The sequence below is a fragment of the Sminthopsis crassicaudata genome, chromosome 3 (genome assembly GCF_048593235.1).
Source record: "Sminthopsis crassicaudata isolate SCR6 chromosome 3, ASM4859323v1, whole genome shotgun sequence".
In the NCBI taxonomy this organism is placed as follows: domain Eukaryota; kingdom Metazoa; phylum Chordata; class Mammalia; order Dasyuromorphia; family Dasyuridae; genus Sminthopsis; species Sminthopsis crassicaudata.
In genome coordinates this window covers 153,859,383-153,880,282 of record NC_133619.1, presented here as the reverse complement: position 1 = coordinate 153,880,282, position 20,900 = coordinate 153,859,383, and the positions used below count along the sequence as shown (strand labels likewise).

Here is a 20,900-nt window from a genome sequence, read left to right as displayed (position 1 = left end):
GCCAATTCCTTTTTCCTAGTTAACTATGGCAATAACTATCAAGAGATATTGATGAAACAATTGAAAATACACAAGATCTTGGTCTAGACCCATATTCCTTATACATTTTTGTCTAAAAGGACCTGTTTTGTCTTGAAATATATTGGTAAAAGGCATAAATGCTGGGTTGGGTTTCTGCTTACAGGGAATATTTCTGTGGGAAATTTAGCATACCAAAACAAAAAAATGAGAGAGCTAGAACACAGTTCAAGAGCATAATATCTCTCTATTCCTTTTCAAATAGGTAATGCAACCAGAGGATAATCTGTTCTGTTCTTGATGAGCCTTGATCAGCCAAAACTAAAGACTATGCTATTTTATTCAATAGCTTACTTCTTGCTTTATCACTGACTTGGTTATGAAGTTCATCCTTTTGCCCAATCAATCCATTTGCTGTTTTTTGGGATCCCTTTAGATGATTAATTGCCCTTCTCTTGTCTTCCAACTTATTTCAAATTCATCTTTATCTTCAAACTTCAGCACTCATACAAATGTATTCGTTTCTGATTTTCAGCTTCTTTAACCAGAATGGCACACGTGTTTGTATATGGCACCCTTAAAAAAGGCCAACCCAACCACAGCTTCATGACCACTTCTACCAATGGGATAGCAGAATTCCAAGGCCGGGGTCGCACAGCAGATTTATATCCTTTGGTGATTGGAAGCAAACATAACATTCCCTATTTGCTGAATGTCCCAGGAAAAGGACACCATGTTACTGGAGAGATCTATTCTGTTGATGACCAGATGCTGCAATTCCTTGATGAATTTGAAGGCTGCCCAGACACGTATCAACGCACTCCAGTGAGGATTGAAATATTAGAGTGGGAAGGTAAAAGCAGTGCACCTGAGGAGAGGCCAGCTGTTAACAGCATTATGGAATGCTTTGTGTACAGCACAACTACCTACCCACCAGAGTGGATAAATCTCCCTTACTATGACAATTATGATTCCTTTGGGAAACACGGCCTTCGTTATAATCCACGGGAAAATAGATGAAAAATGGTAAGGAACATTCATGAGTAAGAAGATGAATAAAACACATGTTGATTATAAGATGACCTCATCTTAATTTGCCATTATTATCAGGTTTTTTGTTTGTTTGTTTTTTTAAAGCATAGCAGTACATTTAAGGCAGATCAAAACCAACTTGTTAAGTCAACATTATGGAAATCCACACTGGGTGTATATAAAGCTTTAATGCAACTTATCTTAGAGGTGATTTTTAACACAGGGACAACATTGTATCAGTCAGGGTTTGTTTTATTTATTGGACTCTTGCTGTCTACTCCAAAGGGATTATCTTTAAGGTGTTCAAAAATAAAGGTTAAGTTGTAAAATTTAAATTCACCCAATGACATGGATAGTGACATTTTATATGTTCGCAATTCATTCTGTGCTATGATATAATTTTGTTGCCTTGTTTTTAATATTAAGATAAGTTAGGGAATTAATTTTTTGAAATGTGTTATTTTGACCCACTAGACCATATCAATACTGCCGAATTGATTCTGGCTTATTGTACCTAGATGTTTTTAGAAAAGCTGCTTTGGGGATGCCTGATTCACTGTAACAAATCTTCAAGAGGAATAGGCTGTACTGTGTCAGTAAGTAATTTGGTATATTAGTGGGTTTATTTTTGATCCATTTGCAGAAGCAGAAGAAAAATGCCTGTAATAAAAAAAAATGACCATTCAAAACTAAACCTTTTAGGGAACTTAAATACAAGTATTAGTGATGTTTAAATCCTGCATCTTTAAAAAAAAATTTTTTTTAAAAAGATTTATCTTGCATAGGCTTTGTTCCCTCTCCTTTATAGTCTAGCAAAATAGCAAAACACCCACTTGCTTGTAGATAAAACCAATCACCCAAGATTTAGTATGAAACTGAGGTTTAGACCAATGCCCAAATCCTCAGAACCAAGAAAAATATCACTTACTCTTAAAGGGGAATAACAGTGCCTGGGGGTGGGGATATCACAGAAAACCCAACACATTGGCAATTTTTTCTTCAGAACTGACAGAAAACTTAAGCTTCTAAGTACAAACAACACTTAAAATAATTTTAGCAAGATACGAAGTACCAATTACCATCCACCTCCATTTGATATTTCAAGTCAGTGTAGATACAAATTAATATCCACTTCTTTGCCTCTGCTTCCAAGCAAAGCACTAGATGTGTACTAAGTATTTAAGAGGAAATGAAGAATGCAGCTACAGCTGTCATTGAGTGGATTTGAACCTTCCTAACCTCTCTAGTGGCAAGTTTTACTTACTGTTAAATTTAATGGTAGATAGAGGGTGAATACTAGCTGCATCGCTGGAGCAAGGAAATGATCTTTATTTTTAGCTTTCTTAATTGAAAATGTGCTTCACAAAAACATAACAGCAAACATAGCTATTAGCTGATGAACTAGCAAGATCTCAACAAAGTACTGCTCTAACAGGGTGTAGTGTAAGAATTACTGAGCAACCATTGTTCTTTTTACTAGCCTGGAAGAAAGGATTATTATATTTGTAAACCATTTCTGAGGAGCACTGTACTGTAGGTACAGACTTAGATTTTGTCCTATGCCTTGGAACCCTATGACATAAAGGTAGTAAGTATTGCATATAATTAGGGTACAGTCTTCAGAAAGCTAAGACTCATCAAAAATTATGCTGTTGGGTTCTACAATTATGGAAAAAAAGTCAAGAGCTTGCCTAATCAAGGTCTAAGATGGCAAATGCTATTTTGAAATGATCAAAGACTGGCTGAAATATACACACATTCTTAGAAGGGATCACAGAAAAGAGTCTGGTATTTAAAGTCTCCTGGCACAGATAACCATCTTGTGTACATTGTCTTCATTCAAAAAAAGGGCAAACTAATATTTAGACAAATGTTTCATTTTATTGATTTAATTTTGACACTAGGAAATCTCACAGCAGAAGTACAAATCATATGTACAAGTATTTATATCAATACAAATTTCCATTGGTGATTTTTTGGCAGAATGTTAGTTTTGACTATATATGGAATAAATATGACCGTGTAAAATCTGCTGCACAGGAGTGTTCTGTAAAATGCCGGAATAAATTTGGTGCAAAAGAATAGTAATAAAAATAGCTAATTAAAATGGGTGATGATTAAGGATAATATTTTATTCCAGTTCTACAAGAAGATCTCCTTCTCCAACTGTGTCTCCAGCTTTGCAATGCACTGATTTCACCTTAAAAAAAAAAAAAAAAAGTAATCATTAAACAGTATTTATGAGGATGAAGGGAAAAGCAATATCCAGAGCTGCATTTAGAAAAGACAAGGAAATCTGCAGGATCTGAGGCACAGGTAGAATCTGCTTGGCTCCCTGAAGTCCTCAGATACAGTGCTAAATGAGGTTGGGATTACCTTGAGGAGAGTGTATGCATGACTCATTCTTTCCTCTGCCTCAAGTCCCTTCAGAGTGTCCTTTTGTCCTTATTTGCCTGAAAAGGATTCTCTCAGTTCAACGGAGGAATCCCTTTGGGGAAACAATTTTACAGCACTTAACAAATGTAACACCTTATCTGGAAATGGAACTGCTAAAATGTCCAATGATTTCCCCTTCTGTTTCTCCCCCCCTCCACCAAACCCATATATGCATAAGTACTTTTTTTTTTTAATATCTGCATTACAAATGAGAACAGTGAACTTGGTGTTTTTTGTTTTTTTTTTAAACATGAATCCTCCTAAAATCTTAAACTTCACACATTCCCAAACCCAAAATAAAATCTTCTGAGATGATGCTGCAGCATGTTTCATATACCCACTGAATCCCAGTGTAATTCAAAATGAGGAAAACAAATTCTAATTAAAGGATTAATTAAAAGTAGAAAGCAAAGAACCTCTAGCCCCGAGACTAAATGGTGTAATTAATTAGCTACTTGCCTTTGTATAGAAATTAAACAATCAGAAATTATTATACATTGTCCACTATGTGCTTTTAATGTGATAGACTTATTTCCCATGGTGACTGTTAAGATAATTTTTCTCCCCATTCCACTGATTATATTCTCATAAAAAAAGTTCTGCCTTTCAAAAATACCACATGCTTCTGAAAGTTTTGAAATTTTTAGGCTAGATGGGTATACCATGAAGAGTTCATTTGTTTTAGCACAGGCTCCAATAATGACAAAAGAAGGAAGAAATGGGTCAGAACTAGTTGGCTATTTGGACAACTGATAAAAATACAAAGTGTTAGAGATGCCGAGTAGCTTGTGCATTTGGACTCACTGAAACTCAAATGGGGAACAGACCAAGAAGCACTGTTTCTTCTAAAATGAGTTATTTTGAATGAATGGTATAGGGATAATCAATATGAATATTTGAAATTATCCTGAACCTGTGCTATTTAGAAAGAAGTAGCTACTTTCTTCGGGACTTTGATGTCTGCAATGTTTATCATGCCTTTTCAATGATGCTGTAGTTATTATGTTAGAGAAGCACTTCTATTATAAACTCTTTTATTAGGATACTTGGAATTGCCTAGGGGGAAAAAGACCCTGTGCACAAGTAATAAAAATCCAATCTTGGGCAACGTTCACTTTGACTTCACCTGCTTCTTTATGCTCAGGTCTCCAACCATCAGAGTTCTGTTTGTCACACTGTTTGAGGAGGCTTGGAGAAAAAGAAAGCTCAGGGTATAAATCAAGTGGAACCATTCAAAAGTGATGCAAACTCCACTGTGCAAGCAAATGTGAATAGGTCAGTGTAAGTCCTTCACCACTACCACCAGGAAAATAATAAGTGATGGGTCAGAGCATCATCTCTGGTTATGTGAGGTAAGAGATACTTGAAACAAAATCACAAATTTAGGCTCACCTTTTTAAAAAAATCCAATTATGCTTAGTGTTTTTAGGGCATCTGCCAACTACAGATGACACCAGAGATCATGCCTATTGAGACCACTGGTTACCCACATCTTTCCATGGACAAGAGAATAGTTATATAAGTTAACAAATACACAAATCATTAAGATTATTAGAAACTGGCAACTTTTTCTTTCTTACCTGCTTTTTGGAAGTTGAAGACTTAAAAACACCATACAAGTCTTTTCTATAAGCTGCTTTACATCTATTTCCACTAGCTTTAAATGGTTTCTGCCAAGGAAGTCCAATGTAACTTCCTCTCTCTTGGCTCTTACCAAACCTAATGGTATTTGTAAGAAAGACTGAACTATAAGATGTTGAATGACTTCTCCAAGGGCACAGATGGCTGGGGCCAGAACTATCATACATTTTTTAATGTACACTTGGAAATGTACCCAAAGTACTTGAAAAATATTATTTGATTACAGATTATACCACCTGCATCTCAGTAACTCAGTAACTCAGTCAAATGTTTTCTGTAGGTATGAATGAAACTTAAAATTCTATTATCTTTACTTCAAAGATTTATAATTTTGTTAGGGTAGTGATCCCCCTCCCTGGCAAACTGTGTTCCTCTATAATTTAGTAGACAGTCTTTGAGAATTGCTATGGCCGACAATTTTACCTTCATGTGGCCATTCTTTAGCTAGCCTCTCCTACACTTGCTTTTAGACAACTCACATATACATACAGTCTGTCACCAGGACAAAGTCAAATGTTTTTACATCTTAGTAGGTAGGACCTGTATTTGTGACCTACAGACTACAATGACACAGAATCTGTAAGCCATTAAGTAATGCCAGTATCTTTGCTAAACTGCTAAGTACTGATGTGTATTCAGGGACTTCAGCACTTTCACTACTTGATTCAAAATTGAATTGTTCTCTTTATGAAGAAATTATCGTGAGGAACGATTTACATTAATTTTTGCAATCTGTAAAACCATTCCCTGCTGTCATCTAAGTCTCAGACAACTAACTGTCTCTAAGACAGATGTAAACATTAAAAATTAAAGATCCCTCAATCTGAAAGACATTAAAATTAAGAACCACTGTTCTTTCTTTTGCTACCTGAATATTCATATCTTCTTTTGGGAGGAAAAGGGTAGAGCTGGAATTGATTGAAATTTTGGTCCAATTTAACTGTCATGCATCATTGTATACTTAAAAAAAAAAATACTAGATTCAGTGAGAAAATCTAGGCAGTGGCTGTACAACCTTACATAAGTTACTCTCCTTCAGTTTTTCCATAAATACAGGAAAGGAACTAGATAGACTTTATTTACATGGCCCCTTTCTAGGTCTATGATTCTAATTTGCAAACTCAGTTTTTCCTTGGCACTCTTGAGACCACAAGTTTTCATAAGATCAATAGCTGGGGGAATCTTACCTTGCCAGTTTTCCCTGCACCCATACTGTTCTGCATTTTCATAGCTTCAATCACACAAATCTCCTGACCTTCAGACACCTAGGAAAATAAAATTTAAAAAAATATATAGTAGTTTTAATGTTTAACACGATTTCAATTCTGTAGAATCTTTTTCTCAGAAGCAGCTAATGTGGCCCAGTGGATGGAGTGCCAGACTTGGAGTCAGGAAAACCTGAGTTCAAATTCTATTTCAGACATTTCATGTAACCCTAGCCAAGTTACTTAACCTCTGTTTAACTCAATATCCCCAATTATATAATGGATAAAAATAGCACCAAGGTTGTTGCAAAGGACAAATGTGACAATGATCGTAAAGTGCTTAATACAGTGCCTGCTACATAGCAAGCGCTATGTAAGTGTTATTAGTAATTACACTTCACAGTAAAGTTATCAACAAGTGTTTTGTTAAGGGGCAGGGATTTTCACCCATGGCACAGCAGGGGTCTAAAGTGGGGAACAGACAAGAAATAAGAAAAAACCCATTTGTTTTACAAATTGAAAGTTGATTCAGACACATCCTCACACTAGTGAATCTGGTTGTAGCATCTCCACTACGGCCTAAGGGTTTGGTTTATACCATGTGAAGTCTTCATTTGAGAACCACAAATTTGGGGGCCTTAGGCAAAGACAGGGGCTTTTGCTACAAGCCGCTACTGGCAAGCTGCTACTGTGCTACTGGCACACCCGCTCTACACGGCAGCTCGCTACACCTGTTCAGAAGAAGCAGGGGTCCTGTGCATTGGAGGAAGGCTCCTTCTTCATCCTGCCCAAGGCTCTTGGAGCATGATGTTAAAGTGTAATTTCTGCATTTGCTTGCATTCTGACGTGAAGCATGCTCAGGCCAGGCCAGGTATGACCCCCTGGTGTTGAAGAGCTGCCACCTAGGAATCACCTGTCACTAAAAGCCCTTTGCGCCTTACTGACAAACACTGACTGGCTGGATTAGATTTTTCCCCTCCTTACTTTGTAAAAGAAAAGGCCTTATCTTTATAACTGAAGATCCTAGCTCTTCAAAAAATTAAAGCAGGAAAGGCGGCGTGGGGAAAGGGGTACGGTTGTGCGTATCAGGCTGTTTATTCACCCCTCTTCGGTGTGGTTTGGTTTTGTCCAATGCTTGAAGAAGTGCCTGGAGAATATTCTTTCCTGAAATCCCCAGATGATCTACAGGGACTCAAAAGTCCCCATCCCCACCCCCACCCTCGCCCCCCCCCACCCGTGGTACAAGCTGTCTTACTGGCAACCATAAGTGCCTGGGAACCCTATGTATTCCTTTCCTCTGTTGTTCAGGTGGTGAGTTGTTTTTTTCTGGCACAAAAATATAGGAAGAGCTGGGATGCCAAAGCTTCAGTGCTGGCACTGAGGAGAGACACTGTGCTGGAGAGCTGGTCTTTGAAACATTCTGTGAGCTGCCCTTTTTGATTCATTTTCACCTGGCATCTGAATTCCATGGTGAGTGTCTCACCAGCTTCTGAGGATTTTCTTCCTCATCCAGAGGGACAGGAGTGGAGGCAGCTCAGAAGAAATACAGCGCTGCCAATTACAGGCAACAAAATGGTGGGTTCTTTGACGAATTACTGTGTAAGTCGGGACAGGGAATGGAACTGACGCTAAATACAACACAACCCCAGAAAGGCTAGAACCATACCCTACATAAAGATTCCAAAATACGCTAGAAAAGAAAACTACAGAATACAGAAGTTACAATAGCAGTAAAAGGAAAAATAGGAAACAAAATGATAATAATGCCCCAAATGAGTCACTCAACTTCAACTATGGACTCACATGAAGAGAGAGATGGATTTTAGTTTGCCAAATGCTATATATAGGATTCTAGCTTCAGAGCTGGAAAGTGCCTCAGAGGCCATCTAGTCTAAACTCCTCTCATTTTACAGATGAGGAAACATGCCCAGGGAGATGAAGAGACCAAAGGTGACAAAAGTATTGTCAGAGAACTTAGGTTCTTTAACTTCAGAGTCTATGCTCTCCCAGGGCATCATTCCTGAGCCTTTCAGCTAATGTAGTATCAGCTCTACCTGTGTGTACGAAGCAATAATTCTCTTTACTCTGCCAAATCACTCTCTCTCTCTGCTGGCTCTACATCCTTCTTTCTTACATTAGTCACTTCTCTTGCAGCCTCTTCTAGCCACCTCATACCAGATCTAATTTCCTTTCTTGAACTGCTCTTTCTATTTTATTCTCTCCTCTCCAGTGGCTTTGTCTTTCTTCCCATCACTTTGAATTTGCCAGATACCAGAGAGTCCTGCTTCTTCATGTGGATTTTATATTAAATCACTTGCAAAAATTGAGAACAAGAAGGGCAAAATCAACTCCCTACCAGGGCCCCATAAAATTTCACCTGGCTTAAAAAGAGACAAAATATGCTCCTATATTGATACCCATATGACAAATCCAAAAATAACTACCAAACATTAAAAACTGCCACTCTTTAATTCTACTATATGAGTTTGCATGTGCAGATGGCAATAATAATAGACAGTTGTACAAGATGTCATGGCAGTAGGGTTCACAGAGTCAAAGACTTGACGAGATTGAGTCAACACTATTAATTGATGTGCTTTCAATGGGACAAATTTCAAGAAACATGAAATTTAGAAAGCTACACAATGCTTGATGGTGCATTAATTTTTAAAATAGCACGGAGTTACCCAATAACAATCAGTGGGAGTAAGACAATGCTCAAGTAAAAACATTTTCTCTTGGGTGTTGTGACCCTGGGCTTAAAATCCTTTCAGAGAGAAACTCTGGGTATGATAAATGATGATTTTTTCTTTCTCTGTCTCTCTGTCTCTCTGTCTCTCTCTCTCTCTCTCTGTGTGTCTCTCTGTCTCTGTCTCTGTCTCTCTCTCTCTCTCTCTTTTTTTTTTTTTTGCCTAAACTAGGTTACTTTCCTTTCTGCTATAAGACATTCTGAGAATTAATATTTTGTTGCTCTTTAATTCACTAGGCTTCTTTCTGATTTTTGACTATAATTATGTTCATCTTTTACTCTCTATAGATTATTTAGCCTTTAGTCATCAAGACTAACAAGATTTTAGATTGTTTTCAATCATGTTACTCAAAACACTAAAAATTGTCCCTACTGCTCACAGAAACAAGACAATTTTAAAGTCATTAAATTGTGTATGTTTCTACATAGAGCACGACATACATGATCTGATTTGATCCAATTTCAAAGTACTTCACCCATCAAGAATCTGCATTAAGTAACCCAATAAATATTGCATTAACTTAATGCAACTGAACACAATCTAAATATACAAATCTACTAAAGCTAACCTAAAAAATGACTGCAATGATAATTGGCTCTGCAATGCTTTACTGGGGTGTTCTATGCCATCAGTTACCACAGTTTTGCGACAAAACTGAAACAACTTAAGCTTGCTGTCTGAACTTTAAAGCTCAAAAACTTGGTGGCTACACTGGTTTTGTGCAGTTAATATTGGTACCCAAAATGAAAAACAAAAAGCAACCAATCCCCCTCCCCCAAATCTGCACCACATCAAACCATGTCCCCCCAGCAACCTCCTGGTTTTACGTGACTGATGAAAAACTCTGGGTATGCAGTCTGAGAAACTTGCCCAGGAATAACCCTGAGATTTTTCCTTAGCGAGGGCAGAGCACTAATTGTGCTCTCAAAGTTGGCTCTTTAAAATTCAGAGGTATAATAAGAGAGCTTCCGTCACATCTGCGGGTACTGTGCTAGGCCTAAAGGATTTTTGTGGGTAGGTGCACTTCTCTAACACTTTTGTGAAGCATCTGCTAAAGACTTACTGATTGTGACAGGACGTCCTCAGTGTTAGGCTTACAGAATAGTCACAAGCCCCAGAAGTCTTTTTGATGAACCCAGTCAGCCTGATGTATTTCTCCACTCCCTGTCTAATTGGTGTAAAGTTTGTAGACTTGAATCCTGTATCTTTCATCCAGCTTATTGCATCCTCTCCTCTGACACAGGGTCAAGGTTCACATTCGCATCCGATTATCAAAGTGGCACTCATTTAGCAGCAGCCTGCCTTGTACCAAAATGAGTTAGCTTGAAGGAAAACTCGGCCCATTTACTCAGCAGATTTTAGCATTTTAAGGAGGCCCGAATGTCACACAGTATTGCTCCATTCTGAAGAGTTTCAGACATCTCCAGCTGATGATTAATTGTGAGTGATGGGAAATAAAATCCAGTAAAGCCAGCTGCTTGCCATGGTCGGCAAAATTACTATAATGGATATAGGCTGCCAATTTTCCAGTTTTACTGGCAAGTCTTCCAAGTGTAATTAAGGGAAGTTATAAATGATATGGAAATCTATCAAGTCCCATTTATTTTCAGAGGACTCTTTCCCTAGAGACTTTTATCTTCAAGCTTATAGTTTGCTTTGTTGTGCTAATGATTTAAACTACTTCTTATTCCTGATTAAAGCCCCCAATATCCTTCATATGATGTTATAGTCACTTCTTTTGCAAAGATTTAAAGAAACAGAAACACACTCAAGCTGTTTGTGAACTTAGCTTATTCCTACGTTCCTGCTGAAAATTCACAAAGGATAGCCAGTTTGGTGACAATGTGTGTCCTTCCTGATTACAAGCTTCCTTATGAACTCAAAGATAATGATGGTATGAAGAGAAAGAAGAAGGGAAAAAAAAAAGATCTCAAGCAAATAGAAAAGGAAGCTCCCCAAAAGTGAGGACTTTAAAGTCTGCTTTCAAGAGCAGATATTCATTCATCAGAAGGTGGTGTAGCTCACTAATGTTATTTGATTTGGAATAAAAGCATGAAAATGATGGCAAAGGCCTAAAATTGGAGATGTAAAGGATGACTGCACAGTATTCCATTTCTCAATTTCATCCTTCAGAGCCACAAAATGGGGGTGATACAGTTACTGGATGAGATTTACAGTAACAGCTGTGGTCTTCCCACACAAGGGAGGCCCTTCTAATGGGCTAAGGTCTGTTTTGAACAGACGGGGAGTAACAAAACAAGGTTTCCTATTAAGAGTGTGCAGTAATATTTCTGATAAAGAAAAGGATTACGAAATTCATATTTCCTTTAATAAAGACACAACCTCTTTTTGTTGTCTAAAACTAGTGTAGTTTTAGAAGGTGTTCTGTTAAATATGGGAGAGGGGACACAAATGACACTGAAATGTATAGTTTTTAAAGACTGAGCCTCTAGCAACTGTAAAGAATGCATAGGAAACTGTGCCAGTGGCATATGGCTTTCCACTGTGCTAAACATTCATACAAAAGACAGGTTCATCAGTCATTGGAGTATCTGGATAAAAAATTAGCTCCTGATGGATGGTATTTTGAGCTTACCTGCTGCTAGTACATTACCAGAGAAACACAGGTTTTGAAACCCACATGACATTAGAAACTGCAGACCATGAAATACAACACGTGCAGGCGCACATAATGTACGCCAGATTATACAAAATAATAAATAAGCTATTTAAACCCTCTGCCTAAAATTGGGCCCGCTGCAAGGAACCCTGGGTCACTTCTACGCAGGCCAATTAATGCACAGCATCTGCTGTATAGAAGCAGGGCATGAAGCACTTCCGAATGATTTCAGCAATTAAAAGAAAACTGTTTCCTGCCTGTTCAGACAGCAACTGTTTCAATGCAAGAGTGAGCACCAAATCACTGTGTGCAGCTGAAAAATTAAGCCCCCTTTTTGGGGAAGAGGGGTGAGTGGGATGGAGTTGTTTTTTTTTTTTTAATGGAAAAGGGAGCCTTCTTTTGTTGTCCTACATTCTGTGTTTTTCTGCCAAATTAGACAGAAGGCTCTGAGGGCTTACAGGGCCCTCTACAGTATCACCTTCTGGTGCACTGTGGCTCCCTAAAAAGATGGATCAATATCAACCCTGCTGATTCTTCTACAAAAGTGAAAATCCTTCAATTACATTTTTTAAGACTGTTCTATTTAGAACACAGGTGCTTGAATGCAATGCATTTTAAGGCCCTCAGATCTGAAGAAAGGCACAGTTAACAGCCACAAGGAAAAAGGCATCTCAGATTTAGTTAAAAAGAACTGCTAGGATCTGATTTTAATAACTCCTTTCTGAGTCTGGAAGGTAGAATGGTAAATATCCCTTGATATTTCCCAAAGAAGAAATGTGTATCCACATCCCAACATATATGAGGGAAGAGGGAGACCACAGGGACTTTTGGCTATATTTAAGTAACAATGAAACCATCACCAAATTACAAAGGAAGAGAGAAGGCAGGCTTAGAAAGAAAGTGCCAGATTTAGTATTGTCTTGGTTTTACCAAGTCCTTAAATGGGCTTCATCCATGGATTGACTCATTCGGAGGGCATCCAAAAGGTTTGACCCTTGCTCCCATTATTTCTGTATAACCTCTATAACACATGCAAACACAGTTTCTCACACAGAGTAGACACGGGGTTAACATACATGAAACTGAATGGCCTCTCTAAACCCAGGTCCTTGTCTGCTCTCCACTATTTTCAATGCACTTGATTTGCTGGCAGGTTACAATGGCCGAGGGGGGGGGGGGGGGGGGAGTTTAGGGGAGGAGTTATAAATCTAACGTTCAAGTACATTTTTTTCCCAAACTTTCTTAAAATTATAAAAATACTTTATTCTTCATTGCCTTTGTTCCCAGGCTATGCCTTTTGGAGACAATGTATATAAATGCAAAGAGAACTAGTATAAAACACAAGCTACTTGAAATGAATTTTCTGGTATCACTCCTATTTTAGAAATTATTTTGGTTTCTATATGTTTATATATGTGTCCTGTGTAGAGGAAACTTACAGTGGATTGAAACTTTTTTGAGCATAAAGACAACAAAGGCTATTTTGTGTTAGTAAGGCTGAAAATGACCATCTTCAAAATGGTCTGAGTTTGAAACAAGGGTTACTTGCCTTAAATAGATCTTACTTTTAAAGGGAAAAAAAAGAAGAGAGAGAGAGAGAGAGAGAGAGAGAGAGAGAGAGAGAGAGAGAGAGAGAGAGAGAGAGAGAGAGAGAGAGAGAGAGAGAGAAGAAGGGAGGGAAGGAGGGAGAGAGGGAGGGAGGGAGGGAGAAGAAGGGAGGGAAGGAGGGAGAGAGGGAGGGAGAAAGAGAAAGAGAGAAAAAGAAAGAAAGAAAGAAATGATTTTCTTACAAAACAGATTTCTTACAAAACTTGAATGCTGATGGATTTCTCTGATTTTCAACAGAATTATACACATTTTAAGTCCAAATATTTATATAAAGTAATGCTGCAAGCAGAAAACAGAAATGCATCCTTCCTTATGCCCTCATATTTATTTTTAGGTGAAATTGAGATTAGGGAACATATGAGGTGCATGAACAACTTTCATTGTAAAATTATTAGCACAATCACTTTTTGAATGGGAACCAAAGGCATCAGAGATTGAAAAACCTTTCAAGTCATCAAGCTAGATCCTAGGCTAAGCCAAAACTACCCTCCCTATTCCCCAAGCAGGGTTAGAGACAATATCTAATGGTTATGTTACATAAGTCCTCTAGTCAGCAGTGTCAAATCTAACCCTAGGATCCTCCAAATATCTAATAATCAAAGAGCTTTTGAATCTGGCTCATTACAGTCTCTTTCAAAAGCTGAAAAATCAAATGTCTCTCATTCATCACTCTTTAAAATTAAGCTATGAACAAATACTTTGTGCTTCCCAAATACAGGTTTCAGTATCTTAGAACGCTAACACTATCTTGGAAGGAGCAGAGGTCAGTGGAAAGCAGTCAAATGGGGGCATTAATTTGCCCCCAGGGGCAATTTTGTTACTTATGTGATCCACAAACAGCAAACCACCTAAGAAAATTGTCAGCAAAGCTAGAATCTTCAGGAATTAATGGTGCCTGCCTTTAAATGCCAGTTCCCTTACAGTGGCGTTCTTCCACATCTCAGCCCGACAACCACACTTTCTTAGGTGCTGCCAAAGTACAATATGCAGCGGGCAATAGGAAAACAAAATCTGTAACCAAAGTAGATGCCATGAGAAGCAACAGGTACTTTTTGCCAGCCTGTTATTTTACTTGAGTTTATAAAGTAATAAAGAACTTTGCTTCTATTTTCCTTAGAGGAAAAAAGTTATCCCATGATTGTAAATTGAAGACAGCCCTTTGCAGGCTTCTTTTTAAAGATGAGATGAATATTTTCAATGCAAATCTGAGATGATTACTGAATCTAAACACTACCAGGAAGGACTTGAATTAAATACAATGCTAAAATTCCCCCTTGGGGTTTTCTGAGTTTTTTTCCTGACACCAGGAGAAGCAAAGGGCTAACAAAACAAAAGGGTTCATGCTCACTTTCTTTTACATTTCAAAGTCAAAACAAAAATTGTACAATAACTTCATCAGTTCCAGTCCCGTGGCAATGTGGGGAAGGAAAAACATTCTTCCAGAATTTTAACGGAAGAAAAAAAATTCAGTTAAAAGATATGATATAGAAAAGTTATACCTATCAGAAAATACTAGTTATAAGAAAAAATGGTAGCTTTAATCAGTAGCAAGGTTTTTAGGTTCAGCATGCTGTTAAATGTGTAGAAACTTATATTGAAATCAGTCACTGAAAAAGGTTTGTTTTTTACATAAAGCAAATATTACTTTCTTACTCCAGTCTGTATAATAATGGACTATTAAATATTCAATTTCCTTCTGAATTAAGTTTTGAATTATTTTCTTTGAAAATACTCACCCACCCCCAATCTACTAACTAGCATCGGATTTACTAATACCTGTTTCCAGATGGCAAACAATTATACAAAAAAGACAAAGTTGGTTTGTCAGCTACATGGAAAAAAAAAAAAGTTGAAGGTCATTAAAAAAGGAAATAACCATCACATTAAATGTAAAATGGAAAGAAATCCATTTTGGAGAACTTTAAGGAAGCCACACAGTGTGAAGCCTAAAACAAAATGTTCCTAATTATAGTAAAATTTCTCCTTTATTCTTAGGAAAGGGGAACCTGCATTTTAAACAATTTAATTCCCAGGATTTTAAATATATGCTGCAGATTTCCAACTGTACTTGGTCACCTTGAAATAACTAGAGATTCAAAACAAAATTCAGTATTTTGCTTTTGTTTTTGTTTTGGTGTTCTAGTTTCTACTTTTACTGTTTCAGGATTTTAAAAGACAAGTGAAACTTTCTATTTGGTTTTCTCTCAGACACTGATCCTGTTCCCCACCCCACCCCCACCAACTTTTATAAAGGTTTTCACTCTTTCAACAAACATTTCATGAAAAGATTGTTATTTGTGCTTACTTGGCTTGAAATATAAGGATTATTTTAAGATTTACTTAGGTCGAAGTAAGAATAGAACAGTCAAATTGATTTAAGGTTAAAATATATATATATATATATTTTTTTTTTTAACCTGAGGCTGGGGTTAAGTGACTTGCCCAGGGTCACACAGCTAGGAAGTGTTAAGTGTCTGAGACCACATTTGAACTCGGGTCCTCCTGAATTCAGGGCTGGTGCTGTATCCACTGCACCACCTAGCTGCCCCTACATATGTAGTTTTAAAAGAAAATCTGTGAAGACTTGAAGGACCCTTGAGTTACCTTGGCTATCTCTTGAGATGTCTGCTTTCAGTGAGTCTCAATGATAACAGTCCTTGGTACTTTGATAGCCACTGTATTCTAGAGAGAAAAGCCCAAGTTTCCTTGCAAATAGATGATGGCCAAAAATAAAAAAATAAAAACTATGGTAAGGAGCACTAGTTTTCTAGAGAAGCAATAAAGTAAGCCTAAGGCCTTTGGGCAAATGAAGAGGATTTCTTGCCTTTTAATGGTTCTTCAGAAAAGAATTAAGATTCCAAATTGATGAAAACTAATGGATTAAGAACCTTCCCTAACTTCTGTAGCAGTGCAGACTAAGTTTCACAAATAGTAACAACGTATACCAGTTTATCCAAACATAGTGGTACAAAGTGTGAAAAGCACTAGGGGAGGGACCACAGTTAGCTTTGGAAATAGGAGAACCAAAGCAAACATATGCTTTACCTGGATGGTTTAAGAATTCTAGCTCAAAGCATATGAGAAGTGTTCACATGGCTCAGAAGGAAATCCTTGGAGCAACTCTAAAGAATAATTCTCACCTGGTAATTTCTGTAAAATAATATGTTTGACAGTTATATATCTGGCTATCCCAGTCTTAAAAACCTATATTTATATGGGTTTCTCCATTAAAAAATAGAGATAACTATTTAACAACTTAAATAGTCAAAAAAATGTTATTTTGCTCCTCCCCCTTTTTATATAAGAAATACTTCAAGAATAAATATAAAATAGGCCATTGATTTCCATTCTGAGTCAATAGAACTTAGAATCTGAAGAAATGGTAGTGTGAAAAAAAGTGTGCATTGTTGAATGTATTCTAGTCATTTGCTACCATTTTAGCAGCTATAGTTAAGGAAGCTGTTTCTGATGGATAGCCAGGACTTGAAATGTGAATCATTTTATCCTATCATTTATTTAACCCAGATAGCTAATGTTACCTCATTTCTTATAGGTTTTGACACTGGTTCTGGAAAAGGAAGGATTTAAGCTAAATCCTTTTTAAAGAACCTGTCTATTTTGTAATTAGTACTGACAAGTTCAAGCTGGAGGAATAAATATTATGCTATTCACATATCTTGCAGTTCCATGCCTCCAGCAAAAAAAGTGAACAAGAATAAATTTTTTAAACCCCCTTGTATTCTACTTTACCAGGAAGTTTGTGGGTTTCCTCTGATTATGTTTTGGGGATTTCTGAATTCTATAGCCCAAGATCCAGCTTCTCATGATTCTATACCTTCAGAACTAAGAATAATGAGTAAGCGGTATAAAAAAAAAAAAATCAGCAGCTTCTACTTATCTTTTTTATTGCATGTTCCAAAACCAAATCACAAAATCTGAATACTTGATCTTTGCCAGTGAGTATGAAACAAAACTGAGAGTTAATTCAGCATTACTTGGTCATTTTACATCTCTTTTTGTTCCCCCCTTTATAAAAATGTTAGGAATTATACATTCTGTCTTCTAAGGTGAATTATTTTGTGAGTCATTTTTCTACCTCCTAGGCTAATTTCAGTTCTGACAGTTTCTGTTTCTGACCTAATCTTCACTGCTTACAAATGCTTTTTTGATACACCATTTCTAAAATGTAGACTAGTCACTGCTAGTATTGGCATTTACCATCTCATTTATATTAATAATAAAGAGGGAAGAAAATTCTGTTCATCACTTAAAGAAATTATGTAAACTTCTGACTTAATTAAAATATAAAAGAGTTCAATAAAGAATATCCAGATAGGGTGTTGTTATATTTTTTTCCATCTTACCCTTAAACCAATCAGAAAACTTCTATAAGATATTTGATTATATCCAAAAATTATTTTCTTTTTTTAATTAATTGATAGAAGAATGTAAGAGGGTACTGGAACATGTTACTATTGCTACTAACCTGATCTGTCAATTCAATGCACTCCTATTAAAAGCTGAAGCTCAATCTTATTCTTAGAGATTAAGCTCTAAACAAGTAAATAATAAACTATTCTTTGTGCTTCAATATTACAAAGTTGAATTTCAAGATGAACTCAACATGGAATTTATTCTTAAATTCTGTATGTAAAGATGTATTTTGTGTGTGTGTGTGTGTGTGTGTGGTTTTACTTTTCTTTTTCCCAATTAGCTCCTTATTCCTTATGCCAAGAAAAAGCTTCTCTTTGAGAGAATTTCTTCTCAGAGGTATTGCTTGTAGAAGACCCTTTAAGGCTGTGCAAAGTCCTGATTTTAAATGGAAATATTTTAAAGTAAAATGCTACTAAAAGTCAAATTTTCTCTTAAACACAACAGAATGAATCTGGCCTAATTTTTATTCCACTCACAAATGATTTCTTAGGCACTCAAAAATGTGTATTCTGAGAGTATATCTGATGTAAAGAAACAGTCAATGCATATGATCCGAAGTATAATCTACTTTAACGACTAATGAAAGCACTGGAAAGACCGATTTGTGCTTTCAGAGATGCTGTAAAGGCAATTTGAGGAGAGGAGCTTACAATACAGCCCATATTTAAAAGTCATATCACTTACCATGTCTCCTGGCTTCACAGAGACTGCTACCATCACTCCAGGCATTGGCGATCTCAAAATACTGCTTGTGTCCTCTGCTACTTTCTCCAACATAAATTTGTTCAACTTTGCAGCAAGCTCGGTTAAGACATATACCTTATACTTAAAGGAAAACAAAAAACAAGTTGTAGAATTTCTTCATGAATTTTATTAAGTTGAATCCATTTTTTTCTTCAGCTTTATACACGGATAAAAAAAATCTTAACTAGAAACTGCTCTTAGATACAACTTAATCAAAATAATGCAAAATATGAAATACTGTATTCGAAATACATTGTTAAAAATCATTATCTAAAACTAGTTATGGGAGAGGGGGGAGAAGGATGCCTACTCCGAAGTTAGACTCAAAAATAGCAATTAGCAAAATACTACTACATAATTAAATAAAATAAGCTTAAGCATACAAATTTAACAGGTCATAATTTCCCTTTCTACCTCCCCATTTAAACACTTATTCCTGATGAATAGAGACAATCCAGGAAGCTCAGTGTGGGCTTGGGGAGCCATGAGGGCCCAGCACCAGTAGGTGGCAGCAGATTTCTGTCTCAAACTTTCAGCCTCCCGCCTCCAGGAGGACAGAGCCCATTGCTATTCATCAATCATTTAAACAAAAGGCTTCAATAAGCATTCTGGGATGAATAGCATTTAAAATTCAAATTGATATTTTGATGAAACAAATATCAACACGTTCCACTAAAAATCCTCTTTTCACTGTGGAAACCAGTGGCTTTTTTCTCCCGCTGCAGTGGGGTCTTCTCACTGGGCAAGGGGTGGTTTCCTAGTGAAAGGTTAGATTTAAAGGCGCCTAACTTCTGCTTCTGGAGCGGCTTCGGACAGGGCCCGTGGCAGCCAGCCTCGAGGCTGGGCCGTCTGGGCCCCGCCATGGTCCCGCTCTCCCCGACCCCTCCAGCAACTTCACTAGGTTCTAATTAAACGAGAACCCAAGTCAAATAACGTGAGGAGTGCGTGAAACTGAGACTCCCCACCTGGAACCCACCTGGTTCCCGCCTAGTCTGTATGCAAAAAAAGTGCTCTAACTCAAAGCCTCCCGTGGGCATCAGTCAGAATGTTAATGTACAGAGCTGTCCTACCCCAGTTACTTACCTCTCGGCACAGATAAGGACCTTAAGGTACATTGTTTACTAGGGGGCCAGGGAGAGGAGGGCAGGAACTCGGGGAACTTGGAGAAGTAAGTTTGCAGTAGATTAGTGACAGTGTGACAGGTTGAATAATAACATCTTTTGCATGCTTCTTTATTCCTGACTGTATGTTTTGCAATCAAGACATACAAGTGTCTGCCAGTTGCTGAAGGATATGATCCTTAAGTGAAATCACAGTGCAAATAAAAGCTTTTTGCTCCTATTAAAATTCATCTGAGTCATAAGTGGCAAAGAAAAAAAGCTAGGAGAGTGCCTTCTGCTGTCAGTCTAATAAACATTCTGGGCAGAGGGTCTATTTATCAAAGATAAATTGTACTTAAAAGTCCTTCATTAAATCTATGGGGGGATGAGAAGGGAGAAAATATAATTATACCAATTTTCACAGTTTCCGTATCTGTGGTTAGTGTCTGCTTTGTACCAATAGTTTGAAAATTAAAACAAAACAACGCACCAAAACAAAATGAAGACAACAAAAGAAAGTCAGCATTGCATTAAAATGTTGCGTCCATGTGATTTTTAAAGGCTATATACTTAGCTAATTTAGTTTTGAGGGCTGATTGTATAAATAATTTTGTATATAATTTTTTCCCTCAACTTGTTCACTTAAAAACTACAAAGTACAAATTCAAGGAAAGTAACTCTTTAACAAAAAATACAGGGCCGTTTGATTTACTATTTTCCTTGACTATGAGGACACTCAAAAATTAAAGCCCTCACTGGATCACAGAGTGTATCATTAACAGAAATAAAATACTCTAGTTTTCTACTGAGGCCCTCTTCCCTCCCTCCTCCCCCAACAAATGATAATATCCTTCCCAACAACTCCATCCCTCCACTATTTTTATAATTTTCCTATCTTTTAGATTCCTCTCTCTGTAGGATTCCAGCTTTGCTTGGAATGAGATGTGAAAGAGTCAAAAAACTTAAATGCCTTCAGATGCAGGTCTTTGTTATTGATGAGATGTTTGAGATGTTCCTTTTCCTTTTGTATTTGTTTATTGTTCTTAAATCTGTTTGGGGGATATGCAAGTTATTGTAATCAAGTGGAAAAATAATAACAGTAAACTCCTAAGGAAAGGCCTTGTTTTTCATAGTTGGCTTAGAAATGACCTTTTTGAATATAAAAAGATGAGGCAGAGAGAGGGTTCTCTTAAGATTACCTTTGATGTTGAATTACTGTTGTCCTGACCCCACCAGAATAGTCATACAAACTTCCCTTCTTAAAACAATATCCTGGCTCCCCAAAAAAACACTAGACAAGGGTGTGATTGCT

General features: G+C 37.1%; 2 protein-coding genes across 7 annotated transcripts in view; one reads left to right on the top strand and one right to left on the bottom strand.

Moving 5' to 3' along the window:
* Window positions 1–3,157, top strand: part of GGACT (gamma-glutamylamine cyclotransferase) — a 56,521-nt gene extending 53,364 nt beyond the window's left edge. For all 4 annotated transcript variants that reach the window (XM_074299454.1, XM_074299453.1, XM_074299456.1 and 1 more), the window contains one exon: window positions 554–3,157. In XM_074299454.1, coding sequence (XP_074155555.1) covers window positions 554–1,038 — 485 coding nt within the window. In that variant the 3' untranslated portion in view covers window positions 1,039–3,157. The remainder of the gene's footprint in view (window positions 1–553) is intronic.
* The window catches only part of PCCA (propionyl-CoA carboxylase subunit alpha), a 423,045-nt gene continuing 405,056 nt past the window's right edge, over window positions 2,912–20,900 (bottom strand). For all 3 annotated transcript variants that reach the window (XM_074299450.1, XM_074299452.1, XM_074299451.1), the window contains 3 exons: window positions 18,429–18,569; window positions 6,315–6,392; window positions 2,912–3,250 (listed from right to left, as the gene is read on the bottom strand). In XM_074299450.1, the coding sequence (XP_074155551.1) occupies window positions 3,182–3,250; window positions 6,315–6,392; window positions 18,429–18,569 (288 nt within the window). In that variant the 3' untranslated portion in view covers window positions 2,912–3,181. The remainder of the gene's footprint in view (window positions 3,251–6,314; window positions 6,393–18,428; window positions 18,570–20,900) is intronic.